General features: G+C 37.6%; 1 protein-coding gene across 4 annotated transcripts in view; it reads right to left on the reverse strand.

Moving 5' to 3' along the window:
• PTAC14 (plastid transcriptionally active 14) overlaps nucleotides 1-13554 on the reverse strand; it is a 38693-nt gene extending 25139 nt beyond the window's left edge. For 2 of the 4 annotated variants that reach the window (XM_088891808.1, XM_088891807.1), the window contains exons 1-8: nucleotides 13289-13534; nucleotides 13035-13190; nucleotides 12702-12839; nucleotides 12399-12524; nucleotides 12087-12215; nucleotides 9134-9223; nucleotides 8889-9039; nucleotides 1117-1226 (exon numbers count right to left, since the gene is read on the reverse strand). In XM_088891808.1, the coding sequence (XP_088747934.1) occupies nucleotides 1117-1226; nucleotides 8889-9039; nucleotides 9134-9223; nucleotides 12087-12215; nucleotides 12399-12524; nucleotides 12702-12839; nucleotides 13035-13190; nucleotides 13289-13342 (954 nt within the window). In that variant the 5' untranslated portion in view covers nucleotides 13343-13534. Of the gene's footprint in view, nucleotides 1-1116; nucleotides 1227-8888; nucleotides 9040-9133; nucleotides 9224-12086; nucleotides 12216-12398; nucleotides 12525-12701; nucleotides 12840-13034; nucleotides 13191-13288 lie in introns of all 4 variants that reach the window. The other 2 variants (XM_010262457.3, XM_010262456.3) reach the window with 2 other exon arrangements.
• Nucleotides 13555-14380: the final 826 nt, after the last annotated feature.

Genomic DNA, 14380 nt, shown 5'->3' on the forward strand with positions numbered 1-14380 from the left:
AAAAACTCAGAAATCTTCATTGAAGAAATTCCTTAGGGATTTTGGATGAATTTCTTCAAAAACAGTCCTAGAAGTATGGGACTGTGCTAGAATACCAGAAAAACTAACAAGAGAAGATTAGAGAATGAGAGAGAGAGAGAGAGCTGCGGCAAGGAGAGTTAGAGGATGAGAAGTTCGAACTTAACCTCCCTCTAACACTCTAATACTCTTTTATTAAGTTAATCTTTTAGTAATTACAAGAGAGGTCCTTAGTTGGACAAGAAATTACAAAAAAGGAACATAGAAGAGTATGGGCCATTCGGCCCATCTTCTCTACACGTACTCAAAACCCAACCGAACTTGATCAACCCTTACACTTATCTAGGACAAATCTATATAAAAAATTTAATGGAAAAGTTCCAACCCTATATCTATTTTCCTTAATTTAAAACGTTTCACAATTTTGGGGCAAATCTACAACTGTTGTAGTTAAACCTTGAGACCCTTCCTAACCTAGCCAATCACTATTTAGTCCTAAAATCACCTTTAAACTCATCCTAACCCTCCTAAACCCATCCTTTGGTCATACAAAGTCCTACATCAATTGGTATTAGAGCTATTGGTCCCATATTAGGTAAAACCCAAAAAGTTGAACCTCATCCATAAACCTAGGCATGCCTTCTAAAATACTGGTTCCAAAACTCATTTTGTGGTGATATGATCAATACGGGCTGAAACAAAGTCAACAATCTTCAATCTTTGATAATTAAATCATCCATAAAGGAGTGGTTCTTAGGAGGAGTACCATAATAGTATAATCACGGTTTACCATGCAGAAATGCATCAAAGTATGACAATCCTACATTTTTTGTTTTATTTATTTCATATGCAACGCAGATAAAACAATTTTAACTCCTACTTGTTGGGAGTTCCAAAGGGAATACCAGCATATGGTTCTTTTTGACACTAATTCCATAAGTTGCTTTACCTTTCAAAGAGTAACCAAATCAGAGAAGGGAAAAAACAAATAAGAGGATGTCAATTAAGGGAACAAAAAGGAGACAGATTTCAAAAGTGAAGAAGTTTAACATTCAATCAAATTAAACATCTATAGTAAAATAATAGGAGAAATATTACCTCATCCCCCTTTCTGATCCGTTGCCCAGCATTTATCATCACCTCAAGCATGCGGTCTTTGAAACGCCAATGTAGAAAACAATTTGGCTGAAAGGAATGGTTCAGCATGTCTGCGGTAGAAATGCAATTGATTTTAAATGCTTGGGAAAAAGAATGGCTAGTGATCCCAAAAATCATTTCCAAAAAGAACAATTTAGAAGTTCTCAAATTATCAAGCAAACAATACTCTACTAGATGAAGGCAATTGCAGTTGAAATCCACAATATAAGAGAAGCAAGTATTTATTGTAAAATAAGTCAAGGAACAACAGAACAATTGACAGCTTTATGATTTCATGATTGTAATTTGGAATCATTTGTTCATCTTCTTATACAATGTTCAGGAGAAAAAACCTTTCACTTTTCTCAAAATTATAAGAGGATAATGACAATAAGGGAAATATAAGTGAAGGGTGGTGTATTTGTATTGTAGTAGTTTTGAGGTGCTATTTTGTCTTCACTTTATCCTAGTGATTTCTTATCACTTTAGATTGTGTAAAGAGATTGGGCTGAATGGGCCTTAGTTTTATTTACTTTTAGTAGCTTTATTTCTGCTGTAGCGGGCCTCCTTTATGGACCTTAATACTTATTCTTCTTATGTTTTTTAAGTCAGTCGCACAACTAGGGGCACTCATGTAACTTTACATATTTTACGTTTCAGCACATATTTAATAAAATTGAGGGACAGAGAGAGGATCGAATAGCTCTCTTCCTCTTCCCATTTCTTCCATTCTCTTCTCTTGTTTCTAAATCTTCTTCTGAACTTCTCTTTCTTCCTTCTTTGTTCTATTTTTCAGAATTATTGCGGGTGTGATTTGCAACTGATTGTATTATCTCCTTTTTCCTTTTGGGGTAATTTACAGATAACTTCCACATTTTCAAATTTGGGGTGCAACTCAGGTGGGCCCAACCCGAGCCTGGATCTACCTAGACTGAAATTTTATATGGACTGGGCTTGGATTTTCAGTCCTTGGGCTGAACCTGGGCCCAAAAGTTTGGGCTTTTTAATTTTTTGGGCTGGGATCAAGCCTAGTCCTTGGGTAGCCCAAGCCCGGCCCGTTTATATATATGCATATCAATTTTTAGTGTGGGCTGATTGACCAACCTAAGCCCAGCCTAGACCCAAGGCAAACCCAAGCACATCAATTTTTAGTGCAGACTGGGCTTGGGTTGGATAGTGTGGGCTTGACCTTGGGCTTGGACTTTAGGCCCAATTCTTAGGGTTGGGCCTCGGTTAAGCTAAAACCCAGCCCAGCCTGCCTGACTTGCACCCCTACTTACAATTAGGGAATTTGGAACAAAATCTTTGCAAAAATTTCCTCTACTGGAAATTTCTGACTACTGGGTCATCTTTATATTCAACCTCTGTCAAGCATTATTCCTTTTCAACTTGAGTGTTGAAAAATATCATGTAGTATTACTGTGTAGTGAAAAAAAAAGGAAAAAAAAAAGTCCGTGAAGAAACCTCAGAAACTGGAATTTTTTTATTGGGTTTTAGCTTTTAATTTTTTCTTAGGTGTTGATTAGTTAAGAAAGCAGTCTTAGAAGTCCTATATCCAGCTGTCAAGTAGGATCCACATAGATGCTTAGGTGTTAAATTTTTCCTATTTCTTCTGAAGTTTCTAATATTCATTTCAGGAGTCCATTTAGTCATGAATAGAGACTGGATGTTGGGCCCAGCTACTCTATAAAGATCTTGTATTGTAACTAAGGCAGATCAAGTGAAAGGAAATTTGAATGATTCTTTTAAGGTGCCTTGCTAAGGTTAGGGGCGCAACCTGAGCCCGGACCAATCCAGCCCGCAATTTTACACAGGCTGGGTTTAAATTTTTTGTTCTTGGGCTGGGCTTGGGCCCAAAAGTTCGGGCTTTCAAATTTTTTGGGTTGGGCTTGGGCCTAGCCCTTAGGAAACCCAAACCCAATCCAAGCCCAGCCCGACCTTATCCCAACCCGAGCCCAGCCTAATTATATACATGTATATGTGCACATGTAGACACATATTTGCTTTCGTACATGCATATATGCATATTTTTTTAATAAACTACACATATATGCATACATGCATACATATACACACATATGTATATCAATTTTCAGTGTAAGCTAATTAACCAACCCGAGCCCAACCTGAACCTGGCCTGGGCCAAAATCCAACCCAAGTGTATCAAATTTTAGTGCGGGTTGGGCTCAGGCTGAAGGTTCATGCTTGACCTCAGGCTTGGGTTTTAGGACCAATTCTTAGGGTTGGGCCTGGGTTGAGCTAAAACCCAACCCAGCCCGCCCGACTTGCACCCCTAGCTAAGGTACAAGTTACCAAATTTATCTCCTGCTCTTCTATTTTTCCTTCCTATTATCCATTTATTTCTTCTTCCAAGTGACCTATCTTTCTGCTACATATTCTAACAGAAAGATTTCTTTTTCACTTTGTCGGAAAATTAAGAGATTTGAATAAATTTAGGAAAGATTAGGTTTGAATAAATTTGAGAAAGTCATATCCTAGGATTAAGGGAAAGATTTGGTCAATCCCTGATTGAGAGAAATTTTAAGGGTTTGTCTTTCCTATCTTCTCTTATTTAAGGTGTATGCTCAATATGTTTGTTATCATCAATAAAGAAAATCTTCTTCTTTTCTCCCTCTATTTTTCGCAACATGGTATCAGAGCTTTAGGGTTCAATCATGAATTTTAAGGCCGCCATGGTTGGCTCAGGTTCAGCATCTTTGGATGCTACCAATGGTATGACGTCTTCGGAGGGAGGTATTCAGCCAGCGGCTATTTCTCTTTCTAAGAATTCCCTTCAAATTACCATTCACAAATTGAATGGAAAAAATTATCTTGAGTGGTCTCAGTCCATGCGGTTGGTGATTGACAGCAAAGGGAAACTCTGGCTATTTGAATGGCGAAGTGAAACCGCCAGCCACTGATGATCCAAAGTACAGGCAGTGGTGTTCTGAAAATTCTATGGTTACCGCCTGGTTGATCAACTCTATGGATCCGGTGGTTGGAAAACCATTCATGTTTCTGCCGATGGCTCGCGATGTGTGGGAAGCTGTTAGGGAAACCTATTCAGATTTGGACAATCATTCACAACTGTTCGAACTGAATACCCGAATGTGGAAGATGCAGCAAGGTGAACGTGAAGTAACAGCCTATTATAATGAGATGATGGCTGTTTGGCAGGAGTTGGATTTATTTGAAGAAGAAGAATGGGAAAGTCCCAATGACAGTGCTTGGTACAAAAAGAAGATAGAAAGAGGTCGGGTTTTTGTCTTCTTGGCTGGTTTGAACAAAGAACTCGATGAGGTTCGGGACGTATCTTAGGACGAAAGCCCTTGCCTACTATAAGAGAAGTTTTTTCAGAAGTGCGTAGAGAAGAAGCACGGCGGCAAGTGATGTTGAAGAATGTTAGTTAAACAAAAACAGAGAATGAAGGATCCGCTCTTGTGGCCCGAGGTGCAGACTTAGACGGAGATAAACGAGGAGGAAAGCAGAGGCCTTGGTGTGATCATTGTAGAAAGCCATGGCATACTCGGGAAACCTGCTGGAAGCTGCATGGGAAACCGGCGGGTTGGAAGAAAAAATCAAGCAGTGACAACAAGTCAGGGAGAGATGTCTGCGCACTTCAAGTAAGCAACTCAGATCCAGGGCAGCAATCATCCTCAGAGTCTCTTCCTTTCACAAAGGAACAAATAGAGCACTTATATAAAATGTTTCAATCTCAATCGTTAAGAAATTCTAACCCATCCTGTTCTCTAGCTCAGTCAGGTAATTTTTTCACTGCAGTCATTGCTTGTACCAAATCTAATGGCTCCTGGATACTAAATTCAGGTGCCACTGATCATATGACCGGCACTTCACAATTCTTTTCTTCATATACACCCTGTGCAGGGAATCAAAAGGTTAAGATTGCAGATGGTTCCTTTGCTACTGTTGCTGGGAAAGGAACTGTATGTATCTATTTCTCCCTTTCTACACTTGACATCAAAGATGTTCTGCATGTTCCTAACCTATCATACAATCTCTTATCAATCAGCAAACTAACCCTTGATCATAATTGTCGAATTAATTTTTGGTCTTCTTGTTGTGAATTTCAGGATTTAACCTCGGGGAAAATGATTGGGGGTGCTAAACAGGATGGTGGTCTCTACCTCTTTAATAAAGGATCTACCTTTGGAAGGCAAGACCGACAGACTTGTTTCAGCTCTATTTTTGTTTCTAGTGACAGTGAAGTTTTGTTATGGCATTATCGATTAGGACATCCTAGCTTTCAATATTTAAAGCATTTATTTCCCAAGTTATTCATGAATAAAAACCATTCAGTTTTCAAGTGTGAATCTTGTGAATTAGCAAAACATCATCGTGCTGTTTTTCAGTCTCAACCATATAAAAAATCAAAACCATTTACCATGATTCATAGTGATGTTTGGGGCCCTTCTAGAGTAACAACTCTTTCTGGAAAACGTCGGTTCATTATTTTTATTGATGATCATACTAAGGTCACTTGGGTTTTCCTTTTAAAAGAGAAATTTGATGCTGAAATTGTGTTCAAAAATTTCTATAACATGGTTCAAACACAATTTCAGACTCAGATTAAAATTTTCCGAAGTGATAATGGAAAGAAATTTTTTAACAATGTGTTAGGGAATTTTTTTGTTGAGAAAGGAATTGTTCACCAAAGTTCGTGTAATAATACACCTCAACAAAATGGGGTGGCTGAAAGGAAAAACAAACATCTCCTTGAAGTTGTTAGAGCCCTAAGTTTTCAAACTAAGGTTCCTAAGTATCTTTCGGGAGAAGCCGTTTTCACAGCCACTTATTTGATTAACAAACTGCCTACACGAATTTTGGATTTTAAAACACCCATACAGGTTTTCATTGACTGTTTTCCAAACTCTCGGCTAGTGACAAACATTCCCTTAAAAATTTTTGGAAGTGTGGCCTTTGTTCATAGCCATGATCCTAAACGTTCAAAACTTGATCCACAAGCACATAAATGTAATTTTGTACACTATCCCACAAATCAGAGAGGTTACAAATGCTTTGATCCAGTTTTGAAAAGGATGTTTGTGACTATGGATGTCACATTCTTTGAAGGAACCTCATACTACAGCAACTCCCATCTTCAGGGGGAGAGCAACACTAGTGAAGATGGTTTTTTAGATGGTTCTGATTTAATGTTTGAATTTGTCCATAATGATATTCCTCACAACTAGTCACCGAAAGAAAGAGAGGCAGAAAATACAAAATTAGTGGAAACAAATGAATTAAATATTGAAAATGAACAACCTTTGGTGATGCCATCTCAAAATGAAAAAGTTGAAACAACAGAGATGCGTGCGAAACAGTATAAAGGCCTTGTATATTCAAGGGAATATCTAGCACAGAAAAGGAGAGGCACTATTCTGCAGCATCAACAAGAATATAATCTAAGGATGGATCATGAAATTCATGATAATTCTCCAAAAATCCCTAAAAATATTCCTCCAGGTAATTCTAATTCTTCCAGTCAACTTGATCTTCCCATTGCTCTTAGGAAGGGTGTTAGGTCTTGTACAAAACATCCTCTGTCAATTTTGTATCTTACAAAAATATTTCACCTTCATATTATGCCTTTATTTCACAAGTGTCTAGTGTATCCATTCCTAACAGTATCCAGGAGGCTCTAAATGTTCCTGAGTGGAAAGAAGTTGTTTTTTAGGAGATGAGAGCTTTGGAAAAGAATGCTACTTGGGAGAAAGTGGACCTGCCGGATGGAAAGACAGTTGTTGGTTGTAAATGGGTGTTCACTCTGAAGTACAACTCAGATGGATCCTTGGAGAGATATAAGGCTCGCCTAGTAGCTAAAGGCTTTACTCAAACATATGGGGTAGACTACTCTAAGACCTTTTCTCCAGTGGCGAAGCTAAATACAATTCGAGTACTCTTATATGTTGCAGCTAATCTTGACTGGCCACTGAATCAGCTGGATGTGAAGAATGTCTTTTTGAATGGAGACTTGGAAGAAGAAATATATATGGAGCCTCCACCTGGTTTCACTGAGAAGTTTGGAACTAAGGTATGCAAGCTAAAAAAAATCTCTATATGGACTTAAACAGTCTCCCAGAGCCTGGTTTGAAAGATTCACAAGGTTCGTTAAAAGTCAAGGATATAATCAATCTGATCATACTCTTTTCACAAAAAGATCCACCAAAGACAAGGTTTCGGTTCTGATTGTCTATGTTGATGACATAACCTTGACTGGAGATGATATTGAAGAGATGAGCAGACTAAAGCAGAGCTTAGCCAAGGAGTTCGAGATTAAAGACTTAAGCCAGCAAAGATACTTTCTTGGAATGGAAGTGACAAGATCAAAGAAGGGCATTATGGTTTTGCAATGAAAATATATTTTAGATCTCTTGAAAGAAACTGGAATGAGTGGATGCAAACCTTCAGACACTCCGATAGAAGTTAATACTAAACTTGGAGAAGTTAAAGATGGGGTTCCAGTAGATACAGGAAGATACCAAAGGCTGTTAGGAATATTGATTTACTTGTCACATACACGTCCTGATATTGCCTTCGCTGTGAGCATGGTGAGTCGATTTATGCACTCCTCATACGAAGAACATCTTGAAGCTGTGTATTGAATTCTTAAGTACCTAAAAGGCACACCAGGAAAAGGACTCTTCTTCAAGAAAAATGAGAAGAGAGGGGTTGAAGTGTATACAGATGCGGACTGGGCAGGCTCGATCACTGATAGAAGGTCAATTTCGGGGTACTGCACATTTCTTTGGGGCAATTTAGTTACTTGGAGAAGCAAGAAGCAAAGTGTAGTTGCTAGAAGTAGTGCTGAGGCTGAATTCAGATCAATGGCTCAAGGAGTGTGTGAGATTCTTTGGCTAAAGAGGGTGCTAGCAGATCTTAAGATACCAGTGAACTTTCCTACGAAACTGTATTGTGATAAAAAGGTGGCTATCAGCATTGCTCATAATCCAGTTCTACATGACAGGACTAAACATGTTGAGATTGACAGACACTTTATAAAGGAGAAGCTTGAAGAAGGAATAATCTGCACTCCATTTGTACCAACCACACAAGAAGTTGCAGACGTTTTGACTAAGAGCTTGTTGAGACAGCCATTTGAACTTCAAGTTAGCAAGTTGGGCACGATAGATATCTTTGCACCAACTTGAGGGGAGTGTCAGCAAATTAAGAAAGACAGGATTTGCGGCAAATTAAGAAAGATATGATTTGATTGATTAAGAGATTTGAATAAATTTAGGAAAGATTATATTTGAATAAATTTAGGAAAGTCATATCCTAGGATTAAGGGAAAGATTTAGTCAATCCCTTTTCGAGAGAAATTCTAGGGGTTTGTCTTTCCTATCTTCTCTTATTTAAGGTGTATGCTCTATGTTTTTTATCATCAATAAAGAAAATCTTCTTCTTTTCTCCCTCTATATTTCGCAACACACTTCATTATTGGAACCAAATATATATAGAGAGAGAGAGAGGTTCTCATAATCCTTGCATGTGGTTTTTATGAATGAAATATACATACTCCATGCAACATTTTACAGATCGAGCACAGAGAGGGATGTGATGAATGAATGTGAAAACTACCACAAAACTCACTCAACTTGAAACTATCTAAGCATGAATAATTGTCAAGAAAAAATATAATAATGTTTCTGATTTATTAACTATCCATGTAGTCAATAAAAAAAAGCCTTCAAACATTATAAGTTGAAGCTTACCAGCATAAGGAATTAGCATATTTGCATCTTGGACAAGTGCACCAATTCTCATTTGCATGCTAATACATCGTGATTGTGCAATACTCAATGCCCAAATGAATCTCTCAGGATCACAGGCCAAACGCTTTATTTTAAGTGGAACAGCAGAATGCTGACATTGAAGTGTTGTAAATAAAAGCAACGTCAAAGAAAGCAAGGAGAAATAGGTTTAATAAATAAAATATGGAATATAGGCCATTCTATACCCAGTTTTTTTCCCAAAATTCTAATGCACGGTGTTGCTGTTCTTTCATACTTGATGCCAGATTTGCATCCTGCAATTCTTGGAGATCCTCCTGCAGTAAAAAATTAAAAAAAAAAAAAAAAAAAAAAAACTAAGCATAGTTAGTTAAAGTTAGGGCTAACAAATTAGTGAATCCCAGAGATTATGGACAGAAAAAAGGATTTGTTCACACCCTGGGCTTAAGAGAAGAAGTATTAATGCAGGACCAACCACAAATTAACAGGTCCATGAAACCATTTTTAATATTATTTCAATTCTACTTTTAATGTTTGATTTTTCATATTATAAATCACTTCTAGTGTTTCTTTTCAGTTTCTATGTCAACTGAGAAAACAAGTTGATTCATTGGAAAAAGAAAATAGGAAAACAAGTTTGCTCATCAATTTTTGCATGGCCAAAGAAAAGGAATGTTAAAATAAAAAAGAATAAGTACAAGGAAGGTAACCAGAAGTCACCCAAAAGAGAAAAGAAAAAACTCCAAACCCACCCAATTATCAACAACTCACAAACCAACCAAACAAAAAAAAAGACCCCACATACCCATCCTCCCAAGCAAAGAAAAAAGAAAACCACCAGAGCTAACACTGAAAAACAATACCACACCCCACATTCACTCTTGACAGCAACAGAAACTCAAACAAAAACCAATCACCTAAACAGAAACAATAACAAAGAAACCCCATCAAGTGTCTCCCAACCAAATAGCCTGAAAGGAACAAAGTAGAAATGCCTACCTCTTATTTTGGATTTTCCTGTATTTCATCACCTTTTTATTTGGTCCAATCCCAAATATTCCTCCTTTTAATTTAGCAAGGACACTTGACATCAAAATAGGTTGATGCTTTTTTTGATTTTTGAATCTTCTGAGTGCAAGGTTATCCTTTCAATCTCCAATAGATCCTTAATCCTCTCATTAATTCTTTCCAATTCTAACACCATGTTCTTCTCAAAATGCTGATCTGCTTCCAAAGCTTCACCAATATCATTGTTGACCGTTGCAAGTCCAACAGAATTCTGTTCGTTGTTAGTGCCTTCAAGCCATGACATATTTCTTTCAGAGGCATTGGGTACCTCTCTTCCAGTTCTTTGAATTTCTTCCTTGCATATTCCTCTCCTACAATAAGCAATCCCAGAGAAGGTGGCACTGTGACACATTGGATTAAGACCATGGATGTTTTCTCATCTTTCTTAACAAATGCCATTACTAGAAATTTGAGGGGGGGAGGGGGGGAGTGGCTGGGTCATCACCTAAGTAGGTCTTAATACAAAGAGAATGGGAACCCCCAGAGAGGGGATTCATAAAATTTATTTTTGATGGCAGTAGTCTCTGGAGCCTGGGGCCGCCCGGGGTAGGGTGTTTAGAGATGAAAAGGGACATGTGATAGCAATGTTACTAGGTGGGTTGCTTGTAACTCTTATTTGCTATATTAATAAAATCTTACTCATTTATCAAAAAAAAAAATAGAAACTCAATAAGAGCAGAACTTAATGCAGTTATTCAAGGACTGTAGAGAATAAATGAAATGAACTTGGAGTAAACTCAGAATTGAAGGTGACACAGAGATGGTAGCTGGATGGCTGCTGAATTGTTAGCACTTTGGTCATACAGAAATGATCTCAAGAAATTTTCATGGGTGACTAGGCACTAACAAGTTACTTCAGTGGGTACCTAGGTCAGCAAATAGTTTGGTTGATACTAACCAAACAAGGGATAACTAGAAATCAATTATTTGGGGTTCAAATGTAATATAATCTTCACAGAGAGAGAGAAAGAGAATAATGGCTGTGCTCTCAGTTGTTGTATTGCAGGGTTGTGCATCTTGTTTTATATCTAATAAAATTAAATCACCATGAATTTTTTGTATAAGAAAAGCCATTTCCTGTAGGCAACAAGTTGCTCTACTATTTCCCAACATTGAATTGGCACCTTGTTTGGTTGTAGGTGGAATCCTCATGTTAAGAGCTTATTCAGCCATTCCTTTTTCAAGCCATCAAGTAAAAGAGGCGAGGTGTTATCAAGGTGTACAAGGGCAACCACTTTTGGACCATTTGGGAAGAAAGGAAGAATAGGAGTGTGGCATGTAGAGTAAATAGCATAGAGATTTACAACTACACTATATAATGAAACTCTAAAGCATATCAATCAAACTTAAGGGAAAGTTTTTGTATGATTAGTGAAAATAAATCTGCTATATGAAGTAAAATGTAGGACTACCAAACCAACATATTATTGTAATGATATCAAATAAGCTGTAGTGGTTAGAAGGCTAATTGCATACACTAAGACAGTCAAGAACAAGAGTGTTCAACAGAATCTTTAAGTAGATAAATCCATGATGAAACAAGGGAGAGTTGATTGTTATAGCCTTTACATTTAAAAAGCAGATGATAGAAACCACTGAGGAGTGTTTTGGCATGTTTGAAGGCTATAGATGTGCAATGGGGAGACCAAAAACTATGTAGATTGTGGTGGTGCAGGAGTATTTGGAAAGACATGATTTAACTTTTAAGAGAATCTGTTGCTAAAGGTAAATAGGGATAGCAGAGAAGGATATAAGTTTCTGACCAGAAGTTCAGAACCAGTTTAGAGACACCTGACAGTGAAGATTATTTAGGATACTAAAATTCCACTTTCTCCAGTTTATTTTCAACTGTCAATAATATGTTTATATTGATATATAACTTATTTATAAGACATATCCATCCCTATATGCCCTTCTGTTTTATCATTTCAAGGACAATTGTACTTCAAACAGAAGTAGCTAGCATATTTCAACAAACCACTACCACAGGACATATTTCTTAATGAAGTTTCAAACTTCAAAGACATTATTGAATAGAACAAACTACAGAAAAATTTGCATCCAATTCTATAGATCATTTATAGTCATCATATATCCTGCTATTAAACATACCTCTGTGGCAAGAAGCAAGCTAGTGCACTCATCTGCACTTGGTAAAAAGTCACCATACAACTGCCAGAAGTTACCCTCCCTATCAAATGCAAACAAAAGAAGACATGCTAATCTCAAGTCCCAATCTGTCTGTCACAACACAGTATGAGAATCAAAGGTTAAAAAGCATATTAGGCCATCAACCATACTTGAAGATGACAAGCCCATGAAATTAGTGAAAGAACAGAACACATTTCTTATCAAGCATTGAAGGCCATTATCTTCTTTCTTCCTTTATCTTTGAAGGAATAATATCAAGGAAAATGCAATTACCTCCGGATTGGTTGAGTTGATGATATCAAATATTGGATGACCCACTGGAATAATATCCGGGAAAAACATCCATGGAAGTTTTTGGCTTATGGTTAACATTAACTCTAATGGAATCTCCATGATAACCTGTAAAGTTCAGTAAACAACTACTAATATCATATATGATATAGGAATTCCATTCCAACCATGACCCAAAACCAAAGAAACCAAGCTATAGTAGAAAAATGTGGCGATTGAACTAAAACCGAACAATTTGTTAAAGGATCAGTATAGTAGGAGAAATGAAACAGAAAAAAGGATTACCCTGGCTCTGCGAAGTGGCTCTACATCTTTGGAAGCATACACTCCAAATCCATCAGGCCCTTCTTTGAATTCCACACCATAAGCTCGAACACTCCGAACGTAGCCTATCTTGTAGAAATCAGGGTCTGCAGGCTCCAGCTACACAAATTGAGTTTGGGGCGGAAGTTAGAAAGAAGAAAATAAACAAAATGCTTCCGCTGGTAAGGAAGAACTACAATCAATTTGTTCATAATAGGTATGCCTAAAAACAACTAAATAAATGATGAACATCAATGAACTGATGAGCAAACCCCGAAACAGTAAAAGACAAGAAAATATCAGAGATGGGTATACCTCAGTAGGTGATTCTTCGACCTTGGGAGGTTCAAATAATCTGAAAGGAGGCAGCTCTGTCGTAGCTTTGATGGGCTGAATGTTATTCCTGTTGTTACGAAGGCGGAGAAAAGAATGGCCTGGTCGTAGTGAGCGGCCATGCTCGAAACAAGTCACCTATCTCAGATAAACAGAGATAAACAGGTTACAAACATTAATCGAGATTATCGAGAGAGAGAGAGAGAGAGAGAGATTGAAGTATATTGCTAACTGACCTTGTGATTGGAGATGAAAGAGTGGATTGGCTGCTGAAGGGGAAGAGAGGCCATACAGAGGAGACTGAGAAGAATTCAAATCATCATTGATTTTCCCTATAAAATTTACAGTGGAGCTTCAACTGTGGAGAGTCAGTGAACAATGCATCAAGCAATGGGCTACTGAGCTGCTGCAGGGGGGAACGTTATCCACTTTTCAAAAAAAAAAAATCTTTCAGACCGTAGCGCCTTTCCTTATTCCTTTCTAGTTTCTGCAATGTGTCCCTATTTTTTATTAGCGCAGAAATTGTAGTTGTAGAGGGATGTCAACGGGTCGGGTTCGAAACGGCTTTGGACCGACCTTAACCCGACCCGACCTATAGGGTCCAACCCCATACCACATCATAGGCTGTTGAGACAGTTTTGGGCTGGGCACGTTCTGGGCAGTTCACCTGTTCACACTTCACACCCATGATTTTGTTTTTAGTCAAAATAAATTAAAATGTAATTATTAATTTACCCATTCTGTGGCATTTTCAAAAATTCTCTCAAAAGCATAGATTGTTGGCCCCAACAACTAAAGTTTGTCCTGCCACAATGTGATATAGTGATATTTGAATTGTATTCTAAGGTGTTAACTTTTTCATTTAACTTTGGCGGGGGTGGGTCAGCCAAAACCCAAACCTCTCCCAAATCCGACTCAGGTCAAAGAATCAAACTCCTAACCTGACCGGCTGACCCTATAGGTTTGGGTCAAGCCGGGTTTACCGTTTAACTAGTAGAGGTACGTACCATCGAATGGGTGGCTGTTTGAAAACAGCTGACGTGGCTGAACTAAATTGAATGACTTAGGCCATGTTTGGGAGTGCTTAAAAATAAATGCTTATTTGGGTCATTAAACACTTATTGGTATTTGGGAAATAAGCCTAAAATAAGTGCTTATTTTAAAAATAAGAGCTTATTTTTTAAGCCCAAATTTCCAGCTTTTTTAAATGCTTATACAATAAGCACTTATTCAATTTTTTTCCAAAATTATCCCTAATTGAATTTTAAAATAACACTTATGAAATTATCCCTAGTTGAACTTTATAAAGGTAATTTTATGAAAGCACT

This window comes from Nelumbo nucifera, chromosome 7 (genome assembly GCF_055504915.1).
Source record: "Nelumbo nucifera cultivar China Antique chromosome 7, China Antique-T2T, whole genome shotgun sequence".
NCBI classification, from domain to species: Eukaryota; Viridiplantae; Streptophyta; class Magnoliopsida; order Proteales; family Nelumbonaceae; genus Nelumbo; species Nelumbo nucifera.